Consider the following 13725-nt stretch of genomic DNA (forward strand, 5'->3'; position numbering starts at 1 on the left):
CCCTGGCTCACAGGCAGCTTTAGCCCTGGCCTCTCTGGAAATGCTGGCTCTGGTCTGGACCCTGTGTGTAGCACAGAGGTTTCAACCTTAAATGGAGTGAAAAGCTGTTCGGTCCTGTGCCAGCCCCATGGGCCCCTTTCCCCACCCTACCCCCCGCCCATTTTTATCAGACCCTCCTGATGGCAGGTCTATGAAATCTCCCCTGGAGGGGACCATGGGTCCCTGGACTGACCTTGTCCTGATGTGTTTGATCAGCTGTTTCTGGCCTGCGCTGGGGGAACCAGTGCAAGAGGAGCCGGCAGGAGTGGTGTTTGATCAGAGCAGCTGGGGAGCTCTGGGCCGGGCTAGCTGCAGTTAGCCTTCTGCTAATCTCTCCTCGGAGGACAAAGAAAGGAGGATGTTCTGACAGCCCAGCCCATAGGTAACTTGGGGAAGGCTCGCTGGCGGGGTCGGGGGAGGTGGAAGATGGGTTCAGCCCCAGCCGCACGAGGGTCCACACGAGGGGCACTGCTGGCTCCCGGCCGAGCAACACCATCTCCTGAGCACCTGAGCTCAGTGTCTGGTGCCAAGTCTGGGGAGGAGATAACAAGCGTCTCAGTGAACATGGGCCCTACGCTCTGGCAGCCCTGTGTGACAGGACAGAAGAAAGGACACAAAAAGCCTGGAGGACACTCACAAGATGAGCTCGGCCTCTATGCTCATGTCCTAGATCCTCTCTTCTCAGTGGAACCTGGAGCCCTGGGGTGTTTCCCAACAAAGGGAGGAGACTCGTGGTCTAGGACAAGTCCATGTGGAGCCATAGGTACTTCTCTTTTTTCACCAAACACACACCCAAGTACAAGCTCTTGGAGGGTGAGATAAACCATGAATAACACGAAAGCTCCAGAGGCAGGGTGGGAAGGCGGGAAGTCGCCACATACTCAGTGTTTCTGTCTCCCTCGCTCTCACTGGATGTGCTCCCACCTGACACCCGGTCTGTGCTGTTGCTCAGACACAACCCCTCGACTGTGTTGCCGAGGAACCAACTCTGAGAGTCTGGGATCCAACCCGGGAGGTCGGTCCCTTTGCTGTCACTGTTCACCCTGGTCTGGGGCAGAGGCTTGGGTTCACTGTATGAGCTCCATCTTACCTCGGTCAGGGGCTCCCCTGCCCTCCACTCCAGACCCTCTATCTCAGATACATCAGGCACCCTCCTTTCCTGCCCACATCTGCCCTCTCCCCCAGGTTCTTTTAAAGTATAAGAAACATTAACAGGCACCATTTACAAAGCATTCATAGTCTGTTAGACATGTCACTAATGTTGACTTTCCTCCTCATAGTCATTGTTAGGAATGACAGCCCAAGATCACAGTCCACTCAGAGGTGGGGCTGGGAAGCTCCCGAGTCCATGGCCTTTCCACTGTGCTGCTCTGCCTCTTGCAGAACCCTGCCCAGGCCCCCGGCCTGAGATAACTACACCACCAGGGAATCACTCGGCCCATTTGCTACTCTGCTCAACCACTCCTGACCCGGAGCAGCACTTCACCTCTGTGCACATTCACCTTCATGGCTGGAGCCCAGCCGCATGTTAGAATTACCCCTTGCAGCTGCCTGGGACTCTCAGGATTACTGTCCCAGATATGACAGACAACTCTAGCTTCTCTCCAAAGGCACTGCTTAGGCAGAAGGGCACTGCTTCAAAAGACCCTGTGGGCTCCGGGCAGAGGTCAATTCGTGCTACTCCAGGACTGTCCCAGGTGAAGTGAGCGCAGAACCACCTCCACCCCTGCTTTCCCAACCTCAGGGCAGACCTGAGCTTAGGGGGCTGCAGGGTATGATGATCCTCCCACCCCCGCCGCCTCACACGCGGGACTCTCATTGCAGAAATTATGTACATCCTATCCGTGTGTCTGCCTCTCTTGTTTCCTTGTTGGCTGCCAGCAACATGACATTTTCAGCTGTTTACCACGAAAGGTTTCTCCTTATTTTATAGTTATCTACTCAGCACTTTGTGCTCTGGGGGCAGTTGAGATTCAGGGGATAAATGAAAAGTGGTCAGTGTTATAAAGATCCCTATGGTTTCAGAGAGAGGGAGGAAGAGGAGAGACAAGTAAAGGCACAGGAATGAACACTCTCCCCAGTACTAGACAGTGCAGGGAATGGCTGACCTGTATATGAAGGGCTTTATTGATAACAACTAAAATGTTCAACACCAGATTCATTAAATCCGGGCTTTTAGTTAGTACCACAATTGTGTGTGGTAAATACAATAATTTCGTCTATTTGTGGATGGGAGCTGGGAGGAAGGCACTCAGAGAGGGTAAGTATCTCACCAAGGTCACACAGTCACAAAGTGGCATAGCTGGGATGTACCCGGGTTGGACACCAAGGACTGTCTCTGAAAACCTGCAGCACGTTCGTTGCCTGGGAACGAGGGTTTAGAAAATGAGACTTCACATGACAGGAGAGCTTTTTGTCCTCCCCAGGCCATGCTAGTATGGCCCAAGGGTATACAGTAGCCCCTAGGAAATCAGGCCTCTCAAGCCTGGTCCCATCCGACAGCTGCCCAGAACCAAAGAGAAAACGGTCTATGTCATCAGTCCATTTGAAACTCATGTAGCACTAGTTTTTGCAAAGTACATATTTTATTTATACAGAGTAGTGCAAGTTGAACACGAAGAATGGTCTGTAGTCCAGTTTACACAGCACCGTGTGCTGGCTAGCTGCCCTGACCATGGGTGGCAGCAGGTGTGGCTGGCCTTTGTTAAGGGAAACGATAAAACATTTCTACCATCTGGAAGCATCTAAATTAGCTTTATGGATAATCCGCCCTCCCCTCCAATGTAATCCCCATAGCACAGCAGCTTCCCCATCTCACAGGCTGAGTCATAGGAGCAGCAAGTGCCTGAGATCTGGCTGTGCTTCTGAGCTCCTGGCCCAAGTGCCACCAGCTCCAAGGCTTTCCATGGCACCAAAACACTCCCTTCAACTGCAAATCTTTCTTTCACTCCCTTTGTCTCCCCACCTCCCAAGTAAGCCTGCAATGCACTGGGCCAAGTGCAGCAGGGCTGGGGCTGCTGAATTCTACCTTTGGGAGCATTATTTTCTCCATCGTCCAACTTTCTTGTCCCAATTTAACAGAAATATTGCTTGTCCCCTAGAACCATTCTATGTAAGGCTGGCAGTTCCTCCATCCCTTGGTCAGTTCAGATCTCAGGCACATGAAATGTAAAGGCACCCCCTACCCCCCCCCCCACATCAGTAAGTCATCAGCCTATGGGGACCACAATGTCTCCTGGGCTGAGGGAAACTCTTCGGGCCCATCACATCCTTCTCCACAATTTAGACCCTGAGCAGAGAACAGAGTCCTCGTCCCTCCAATCACACTTGTTGGACTGGGTCTGTTTCATCCTCAGCCCCTGACTACCAGGGCTCCTTCCCGGGGGCATGGGGCTGACGTGCGTTCCTAGGATGTGGGAGGGGAGACTCAGAGGGGACCTGAACGACCAGGGGAGCCGAGTATTCACACTGCAGACCGTGGTACTCCCTGGGTTCAGTGTTTTCCAAACATAAAGCTTCTGAAACAGAAGAGTAAGGCTTTATAAAATAAATGAGTAAAGACCCTTGTCTCTGCCCCTTTGCCGCCCATCTAGTTCCAGGTGTTCTGCTCACATCCTTGGACAGCCCTGTCCTCCCACGGCAATCCTTGCTGTTGAGTCATCTGTTTGCTGTCTGTCTGACTTACCTGGGATGGGCAAATGCTGTTTCATAAGTGGTCTCTATTATTCTCATGGAATGAAACTCCAGCTTGGAATCTGCCTGCCTTTTCCTCCTCACCAGCTGCTTCATAAGCTCTGGGGCAGAGAAGGATTGGGGCCCCACTGAACAAGTCCAGCTGTTACAAGAAGCCCACAGACTCCTCCACGCCACTGCAAGTGCCCCCGGGTTCAGTCCTGAGGCCAGAATGGCAGCACCCATGGCAATGAGGCAAAGAGACCGCCACTGCCACATGAAAGCAAGCGACACGGACAAGGGGACCATGATAAACAATGCCCTCTGTGGCAGCAGTTCAGGTCTCTTGGGCAGAAGTGGGAGAAAAGAATAAAATGACCAAGCGGAGCTAGAAAAAGTCCTTCTACAATAAAAACCAGGTGTGGGCATCTCTAGGGAGCGACACTGTGAAATCATGGCCAGTGCGGCATCTTGCAGAGGTCCGCTGGGAGCAAAGCTAAACTCAGGACAGACCTCTCCCTCACTGTGGACTAGACCCAGCCCAGGGCTTGTGCCTCCCGCCGGCTGTGCCCGGGGGGAGGGGGGAGAGCGTAGCTGGCAGCCGCCCCCTCTCTGTGCTCTCGGCAAAGCGACTTGTGAGTCTGGTGACTGTGAAGAAAACGAGTGTCCCGCCACAATCTGGGTCTCCGTGGGAAACCTGAGAAGGGTTTCTCAGTACTTGAAAGAATCTGAAAGTTGGGTTTAAAGCTTATAGACTTCTTTATTCAGAAGACTCTTGAAAAAGAAAAATCACTTTCCCCCATAGGACCTCAGCAACTAATTCTTAAGTGTATTTTGTTTCTTGGCGGAAGAAGCTCTGACGGCGCTGCGATTCCCAGCCACCCATGGCCTGTGTGGAGCTGCACCCTCACCTGCTGGGCTTGGCCTCCACGCCCTGCGAGCATGGCCACGCCACCCTCTTTCTGTGGGTCTTATCTGGTGCCAAGGGGAGATTCAGTGCCACTGCATCACTTGCAGATCAGCAGCTCTCCTGGTCTGACAGCTCCCAGGACTGAAGAATCGTAAGACAGAGACAGCCTTGGCAGAAGCAGTGAGGGCCTCACAGGGAGGCGAAGTCTTAAAGGTTTGAGCACCATCTTCTGGTCAGTTATTGGCTTTTGAGGCCAATTTGCCTCTGAAAACTTCATTTATTTCGAATGGGAAGAGCCCTGAGCTGACAAGCTCTAGTGATGTGCATATCAGAACAAGCACACTACTGGAGCAGGAGCAGCTGCTGGGAGAGCTGGCCTGCTGCCTACAGGAAGCAGGAGGGCCAGCCAGAGGACATACTGCCAGAGTCAAGGATCCACCCCCCCAACTTCCAGCAGAGTGTGGTGGTAATAAAAATACCGACCACGACCCAGATCAACTCCCTCCCCTGCTTGGACCTGGTGATGTGAGGTGTGCTTGGAAAGAAGGGGTGGGCTTGTCTTCTGCCAGCCTGTATTCTGAGGGTGACTGGTCAAACGGGCATTGCGCTCTGTAGGGGTCAACCATACAATGTGGCAGGGAGCCGTGCTTGGTGTGTGAACACTGCACTAGCAGACTTCAACCTTCTGGCATCAAGGAAAGGAAGATAAATGCTAGTCATTCCCTCCGAACGGTGGGAACCTACATCCCTCTAATTGCACTTCATAATGGATTCCATAAACCATTAATTATCAGATTATATTTTAGGAACTGAAGATAAAAAAGCTTTGTGAAATTCAGACTCCAGAGGATCACTGACCTGCAGTAACAGTGGAGCCTGGAAGAGCTCAGACAGCAGACCACTCACAAGGCATGGAAGATCGCGGCAGGAGAAGAGCCAGGGGCCATCACGGGCGCCCCCCTCCCCACTCCAGCCGGCGCTGGTTCACTGGCTATGTTACATGTATTACATGCGCCAGAGGGAGGAGGCGAGGCCTCCAGGCTGGGTAGAAGTTTCAGGCTTTGATTAGGGACAGGGGATGAGGACAACATGGAAAAGCTGTGGGAACCAGCCTCAGGTGCAGAACACCATGAGGAATTTCCTGGAAAGGCAGAGATGGTTTGCAGCTAGATGGCCTCACACTGAACACTTTCAGCAGGAATACTCCAAAGGCTTCGCTGTGGGAAGGGGACTCAGCATGTAGATGAAGCCCTCCTGTGCTAACATGCTGCCACTTGTCCTACTGCCAACATGGGGGGCGGGTGCTGGAAGGATGATAGAAGTGAGGAAAGGCCAAGTGTGCTCAAGCCTGGGGGTCCCAGGATGGTCTGTCGGTGCTTTTCTCTCATTTTAAAAAATGGCCAGAAGGCACCGGCAGCGTCTGCAGCCTCGCTCTGTGGCCACGGTCTGCACCCTGAGGGCTGCCGGCAGCTCACACCTCTCTGGTTACTCTGGTCACCAGCTCCTATCCCTTTGCTCTTTCAGACCCTATTTCAGAGGCTACACTCCACTTGGAGATGGACAGTCAGAGGCCGCAGCAGCTGGCCTGTGGGGAATAGATCTGCCTGCTTTGGAGGGCAGTCGTGTTGATGTTGATGCAGATGTGGGTTTTATAACAATGATGCTTCTGTTTTCCAAGTGAGACCATTCTGGTTGGTGCTAGGCTGAGATGCTCAGGTCAGCCAGGGAGGAAGGGTGAAGGGCAAGCTGTGGAGCTGTTCTCTCTGCTGCAAACACAGGACCCTCCACAATGAGCAGCCACTCACTTGGCCTCCCCGCAGATCAGGGTCACCGTACCGTCCAGCAAGTCCTCCACGGTCACCGCCACCAGCTCAGAGCTGGTCTGAGATGTCTGTGAATCTGGCAATGTCACAAACACCTGTGAACCAGCAAGCTGGGTCTCCTCCAAAGTGATCACCTGCTCCGCTGGGGCCACTGGCTCTGGGGTTTCGATCACCTGAAAGAGAAAGACCGTGAGGCTGCTCTGGGCAGTGTCCACAGCTGGCTCCCCAGAATTTACATGGTTTTCATCTCATGCTGTAATGATGGTATTTATGTTCCCACCTGAGGAGAGCAATTACATGTGCCTAATGGGAAGAGGCAAGCCTAACACACCAGTGATGCAAAAGAGAAGGCAGGCAAACAATTTAAATAACTGTGTGCTAAATTGCTATAATTTAGCTCAGTACGCTGTCTCAGGGCACCTGGACTCTATGATTACACACCGGTGAACGCGGGCTCAGTTTCTCACACTGGGTTTTCTTGTCTTGAGGATTACAACGCAGAGGGAAGTGCTGTGTGAAAGGAATGCCACTGAAAGTGGTGAGTCTCCTGCTTGAACCAATGGTTTACCAGAAGCTTCAGCCTGCCAAAGGTGGCATGTCTGGACCTCGATTAGGCTAAGAGCCTTACCTGGGGGGGCTACATGGCTACAGAGCTAATGGCCATGGGAGGAAGAATGTGGGCAGGACGTGGCGTCTATCAGCTCACTCATGCGGCTCACCAGGCTGGAGGGCAGGCACCGGCTTCTCTCCTCTGAATCTGCGTCATCTGTTAAAGATGACCTTCCCATCTCCCATCAGGGAGAACTAGTCCATGGTTAAGTGCACTCAGTTCCTGCCTGAACCTCCAAGCTGATGCTTCTGAGCCATGGAACTCAGGACAGCTGGATGCTGTCAACCAGAGAGCCCACGGTGGGTGTGGCCACCCTGGCTCCTGCGAACCGGCCGAGAGTGGAGAGTGTGCTCCACTAGACCTGGGTAGGCAGGCGTGGGGATGCCAGGCTCAGCCATGTCTGTGCTGCGGGAGCGAAGAGGCCAGTTGTGATGTTCAATCAAATGTTGTCTAGGATAGCAGTTTTTGGAACTGTTTTTCTTGTAGCAATAGAATCTTTTTTATTCCCCCAAAGGACAGCTTACCAAGAATTCTGATACATAAAAAAGATGAAAGCAGAGCTGTTCTCACTGACATGGCAGCAGGAGTAGTACCCAGAGGCCTGTAAGAACACGGCTGTAAGGGACAGCTCCGTGGGACAGGGCAGTGGGGCGGCCCAGTCAGTTATGGTCCCTCTCTAGTCCACCCACAAGTTTCTATTAATCGACAGAACTGAATTTCTTATCCTCTCCTGCCCACTCACTCTGGAGAAGATAGGAAAAGGAGCCAGAGAACCAGAGACACAAAGAGGGGCTAGAGCAAGCATAGCTGTTAAACATCAGAAGAGGTGGGCCTTTCATCCAGGTAAAGGGGAGAGGCCCTGACACTCAAATGTGCCCAGCCCAGCCCAGAGGAGCTATCAGAATGTTTCCACTGAAGGTGGTCCCAACAAAGAGCTCATCCACCCGTCTCCGAGGTTCCCTGCAACTCTCACTACACCCCATAATGTTTCGCAGGTGGGGAAGCATGAGAATTGGGAGGAGAAGCCAAGGTCATTCTGCTTTTGGAAATTCTTATTCCAGCCTCCCTCTACCCAGGGGCCACCATGTGACCACCAGGAGGCCAGGATTTTCTGTTCTGTTTGGTAAGAGGTCCAGAAAGACTCTTCCGCAAGACTCTCTCGGTCACGAGTGCATCACTCACAGGACCTTTGAGAGCCCCGGAGAGAAAGGCTGGATGTTGTGGCAGAGCTGCCTCTAGGAGCCCCGTGTTAGCACTCTCCTATCTGACAGTCCCAGAATCACCTGCACCACCTGTGAGGCGGCTGCTCGGGTTTCAGTGCCCGTCACCTTTGGGTGTTCAGATTCCAAGTGGCAGTCCAGCTGGGCCTGGGAGGTGAAGAGCTCCCCACAGAGCTCACAGGGGAAGGTGCTCTCCGACTGCTTGAAGTGCTCGGTGGTGACGTGGTGCTGCAGTGCTCCCGGGAAGCGGAAAGTAGCTGCACAGTACAAGCAGCGGAACGGCTGCGACCCTGGTGGAGGGGACACAGACGGGACTCACTGAAAGAAATGAGAGCAGGGCAGGGAGAGGAGGGAGCCAAGAGGACTGAGGCATTCGGGAAGATCCGGAGCCAGAGCTTCAGCTTCTGTGGGGCCTGAAGCTTGCATAATTTGGGGAGCCTGCCTTAGGAAAAATAATACTAAATTACACACACAGGATTAGGGGTAGAGCTTTGGAAGGGTCCTACCAAGTGAGAGGCCCCAAAGCCACAGCTTCATCAGCATCAGATTCAGGCTAAATCTGGCTCTACCGAAGCCCATTTTTCATTCAAGTGTAATGATGCTGACAATGCCTATTTCTAAGAAAAGCACATTTTAACATCTCTGAAATGGGATCAATGGCGTCTTACTACTGCTACGGGCCAGGTGGAGTCTGGGTGTAGTTGTCAACACTGCACGTGCGTGAACACCTAAAGGGGCAGCACTACGACTTGCAGGATGCAAGTCCACAGCTCTAAAGAAAAGCCCTGAGACAGGAGCGGTGCATGTTTATAACTCACAGGAACTAAATGGCTTAGGGGGGAGGAGGCAAGGGTTGGCTGCTCAGTACTTTCCCTAAGTGGGAAGCAGAAGTAGACCAGTTTTACATGATGCTCAGGCGACCAAACCCACTGGCCTCACTACGCGCTCCATCACCAGCGCTGTTGATGCCTGAGCACAACACCGTGTGGAATAACACGCATGCCAACGATCTGAACTGAGAGCTACTCTGAGGAGCCGGATTCTAACCTTAATCAACTTATTCCCCCTTTTCTGAATGCATACAACAGTGTGTAAAATCTATGTCAAATTAAGTCCAAAACAGCACTTAGGATAACCTGCAAATTCTAGGTAATAAGAAAGCACAGTTTAACTGGCAGCAGGTTTTCTTCTTAAAGGTTCATTAAAATGGTGCCTCTCGTGGGCGGCACTTTAGACTTGATGAGCTGTAACAGGAGTGATGATCATCACAGGCAAGAGGTGCTCACTGGCGCCTGGCCGCAAGCGTTTCCTGTGCAGTAACGTGCCCAGTAACGTGCGTTACCCTAGGAAGTAGACACAGCTGTCCCTGATTTGCAGATGAGGAAACCGAGGCAGGAGTTAGTTGTTACTTAGCCTGGGTTGCAGAGCTGGCAGCAGTGCAGATGAGAGCCACTGCTGGGCGCCCCAGCCTGGGCGTCTGGGAAGGGCACTGACCTGAATGCTGGCACTTGATGTGGACCTGCAGCAGAGCCGGCGTGGGGAAGAGCTCCTTACACTGGTCGCACTCGTGGAACTTCGTATCTGCGAAGCACATGAGGACAGAAGTGGTGGGAAAGAACAAAAGGAAGGCTCTCTGAGTCTGGGGAGTAACAGGGCTAGGGGGCAGGACGGTGGCTCACACCTAGCAAGCATCTGCCAAGTGCCAGGAGCCTCATACCCACAACACAGTAGCGCAATCTGCGGTAAAGAGCACAGATCTGGATCCAGAATGCCTGGATGCAAAGAGGACTGTCGTGAGAATTAAATGAGAAAACACTCATGTGGTGCTTAGTGTAGCGCCTTGCACTGGGGAAGCGCTTCCTAACTGCAAGCTGTTGTGATTATCCCCCAATTTACCTGCAAGTAAATGAATAATTGACTTTCCGAAGAGAAGGAAACAAGCTGTGGAGTCAGGATTTCCGCCCTGGCCTGTGCCACCCTTCCCTGTGCCACGACCCAGGGCTGGTGGGAGTCCCACGGCTCCAGGTCTCCAGGTCAGAACCAGTGCCAGTCAAGCTAGTGTTACTGGTGGGCTGATGTGGCGTTCTCAGGTGTGCTGGGTGGAACAGGTACTTACCACTGCACATCGACTGTAGCACTGGAAGCCAGGACTTGGGGACAGAATCTAGGATGCTATGTCACCAAACCCCTCCCACTTATCAGCTCCCACTCCCTGTCCAGGGCTCCCCAACTTCACCTGCGTGCTCTGCTTTGATGTGCTTCTTGTGTTCGATGGTATTGGAAAAGGTTTTGTCACAGGAGCTGCACTGCAATGATGAGAACTTGGAAGACCGATGGTTCTGAGCAGCAAACACATCAGGGTGGTGGGTCCGATTGTGGTACCACAGACCAGACAATTGCTGAAAGGAATGTGCCAAAGGTTAGGTCTCAGATGCTCCAGTGAGTCGGAGAGTGGGCAAGACCTCATGAGCCAGAAGAGCATTCCCAGGGGAGCTTATGGATCTGGAACCACACTCTTACCTACCACAGTGAGTGCTGACACGAGACGGGGGGTGGGTGTTCACGGGAACAAGGCACCCATGTCCCTACTGAAGCCACTACCGAGCAGGGCTGAGTCCTCCAGAAACCCACTCCTCACGAGCAGCCTAGGAGGGAGGTGTTAGGATCTTCCCAGTGAGGTGGAAGCCAAGGCACAGAGGGGTTAAATGACTTGCCCAAGGTCACGCGATTAGTAAACAGTAGGACCAGGATTCAAACCCTGGCCTTCCAATGAAAATCTCTCTTTTGCCACCGAGCTGTCTCACTGCCTCTCAGAGGCCCAGGGCGCAGCAGAGGAACCTGCTGAGAGGGGCATGTGCTGTCCCTGCTCTGTAAGCAAATGTCCCCCTCCTCCCGATTCCACAGCAGCACTGATACACTCTCCCTACAAGTCCACGGTTTCCTAGAGACCAAGCCCAGGTCTTACTCAGCTCTGTAACCCTAATGTCACAGCACAAGGCTTGGTGCAAAGTTAGCTCTGTTTTTGTTGAACTGAAGTTAGGTGCTGGGCTTCTCTGTCTGTGCCTGAATGTTAGAGATCCCAGCAAGAGCCCTTCTCTTCTCTGTGGTTTTAGAGTTTTTCACAGAAGTGATTTCTTTTTAGATCTATATGGGGTTTCACTTTATTTACATACCAAACTCTATGGGAAAAAAAAGCAGAGTTCTTCCCCAGGAGTTAAAAAAACTCACAAAACACCAATAATTGTGCTGAACAAGATTAATTCCAGGCAGTGTTATACACCCCATTGTCATTCCCACATCCTTTGACACATGGATCAATAGGTTCTAAAGAATGTGAGTACCCAAGGGGACAAGCAGCTTCAGTCCAGGACAAGGCTGAGCTCTAAGAGAATTGCAAGACCTGTCCACTCCAATCAAAGCTCTGCCACTGCGTCACTCTGACCGGGTCACCGCAGAGCATCTGAGTAACTTACAAGCTGCATTCTTCATGAGAACCAGCCAAATGGTCAAATCCTGGAGACAAGATGTGCCCTGCAAGCCACACACATGGAGGCCAAGGAAGACCAAAGGGAGAGTGGGTCAAGGACCCAGCTGGGGGAGGAGCTCCCGCAGAACCTGAGCTCGCTCACCTGGTAGGCCTTGTTGCAGATCCCGCAGCTGAAAGGCTTCCCTCCCACATGGGTCACCATGTGCCGCTCCAGCATGGAGGGGGCGCTGAAGATCTTCCCGCACGTGGGGCAGGGGTGGTACTCCTTGGAGTGCACCTCGTGGATGTGCTTGCGGTGGTCCTGCAGCGTTGGGAAGCTCATCCTGCACTTCTTGCAGTCATAGGGATCTTCTATGTCTGGTTCCACGAGAGGAAAGGGGAGGGGGGACACCACAAGAGTCAGTCAGTGAGAAGTGGTTTGTTGGGTACAGCTCCAGAAGCAAGGCAGTTTAGAGGTCAGGTAGGGCCACAGACTCCCAGGACTGCATCCATGGCTAACTACCCCCACCTTCCTCCTGGGAGGTGGGACTCCTCTGAGGCTTCTGGATTAACCACTTCTGCAGCATCAGATAGTTTCCCTCAATCCCCCATTTTACAAATCTTACGAGTTACATTCTATTTCACTGCTTCCCACGGAGCATCACCCTTGCTCTTCTCCTGCTTGCAATGGGCGCTCTGGAGTATTCTAATTCTCTATAGAGATTTCCAGCCTACTCCCCAGAGCTTCAGCATGACTACTGAGTGGTCAGTAGTACAACTCAGAGGAGGAGTGCCTCCTTGATCCCACTTTAGATTGAACAAGAACTTTTCCTAAGTAATGTTTAGTAAGTGCTATACGACAGTACATATATTAACTCACTTACTCCTGCCAGTCCTGTTTCATAGATTAGAAAAATCAAGGCTTAGAGAATGCCCAGTGTCACAAGTACGGTGTTGCTGCGCTGGTAACAATCCCAGCGTTCACTCCCAGGGCTATGTTCTGAGCTGCAGGCTTAACTGGACAAAGCAACTCGTCAGTGGGACCTCAGAAACAAGAACTAGCACTGATGAAGAATACAGTTGCCATCCCTGTGGCAGGAGACTTCCGTCTTTATCTGAAAGCAACAGAAACTGAAATGTTTTAATAATAAAATCCTTTGCCCACAGAAGAGGCTCAGCCCACAAGCCAATCTCATGTATGCACCGACTCAGGTTAATTCAGGAGTTCTGACATACAAAAGCACTTGGCATCATTAACTAGTTTCCCTGTGGACACCAGTTCTTGAAATCCCGGTTTTGCACTGTCTTGTAAGATCCTCTGATGCAGTTCTCCGTAAGCAATGATGAGCTCCTGTGAAACGGGCGAGGGACTGTCAGTCAGCAGGAGAGGCCCTGGGAGCTGGGCCTGCTTCAGATGATGCACTCTAAGGTAAGGCAAAGCATTTCAGGTCCTCTCCATTCTGAAAACTGGCAATGTCTTCTCTCTCCTGACTCCATGCAATGCTACTGGGAGAAGGAAACTGAAGCAGAATATCACTGAAAGAGGCCGAGGGGGTATCAAAGTTGTGGCACTGGACCCAAGCCAAATCTCACTCATCCGGAAGTCTACTGCAACTGGATTTTTTGGACAACCTCGCAAACTCCTTGCAGGGAGGGGCAGCACTTTATGTTTCTCCTGTGTTGCCCAGTGTCCAGCCACGTGCTGGGCACATAGAAGCTTTCGCCAAGTCCCTTGCTGGTGGGATGACAACAAGCTTGAATGTGCTGACAGAAAGCACATGCTGGTGAGACACTGTATTCACCGACACTAGAAACTGGTGCGTGGGGAGCAGAGGGAGGGAGGGGAGAAGTGTATGCAAGGTGCATGGCATGAAAAAAAGATAGGTTCTGACGGTGACAGATGGCCCTGGAGAGAGCTGCTCTTGTCACCACAACTATCTGGCATTGATCGAGCATTTTCTAGGTGTCAGGCACAGAGCTTCATG

The 13725-nt window shown here is 52.2% G+C and overlaps 1 protein-coding gene across 5 annotated transcripts in view; it reads right to left on the bottom strand.

The window, feature by feature from the left end:
• Positions 1-2602: 2602 nt before the first annotated feature.
• ZBTB40 (zinc finger and BTB domain containing 40) overlaps positions 2603-13725 on the bottom strand; it is a 69471-nt gene continuing 58348 nt past the window's right edge. For 2 of the 5 annotated variants that reach the window (XM_010957399.3, XM_010957401.3), the window contains 5 exons: positions 11904-12118; positions 10511-10673; positions 9769-9855; positions 8338-8564; positions 2603-6617 (listed from right to left, as the gene is read on the bottom strand). In XM_010957399.3, coding sequence (XP_010955701.1) covers positions 6423-6617; positions 8338-8564; positions 9769-9855; positions 10511-10673; positions 11904-12118 — 887 coding nt within the window. In that variant the 3' untranslated portion in view covers positions 2603-6422. Of the gene's footprint in view, positions 6618-8337; positions 8565-9768; positions 9856-10510; positions 10674-10794; positions 10920-11903; positions 12119-13725 lie in introns of those variants that run through there. The other 3 variants (XR_012511404.1, XM_010957400.3, XR_006725675.2) reach the window with 3 other exon arrangements.

This window comes from Camelus bactrianus, chromosome 13, assembly GCF_048773025.1.
Source record: "Camelus bactrianus isolate YW-2024 breed Bactrian camel chromosome 13, ASM4877302v1, whole genome shotgun sequence".
NCBI classification, from domain to species: domain Eukaryota; kingdom Metazoa; phylum Chordata; class Mammalia; order Artiodactyla; family Camelidae; genus Camelus; species Camelus bactrianus.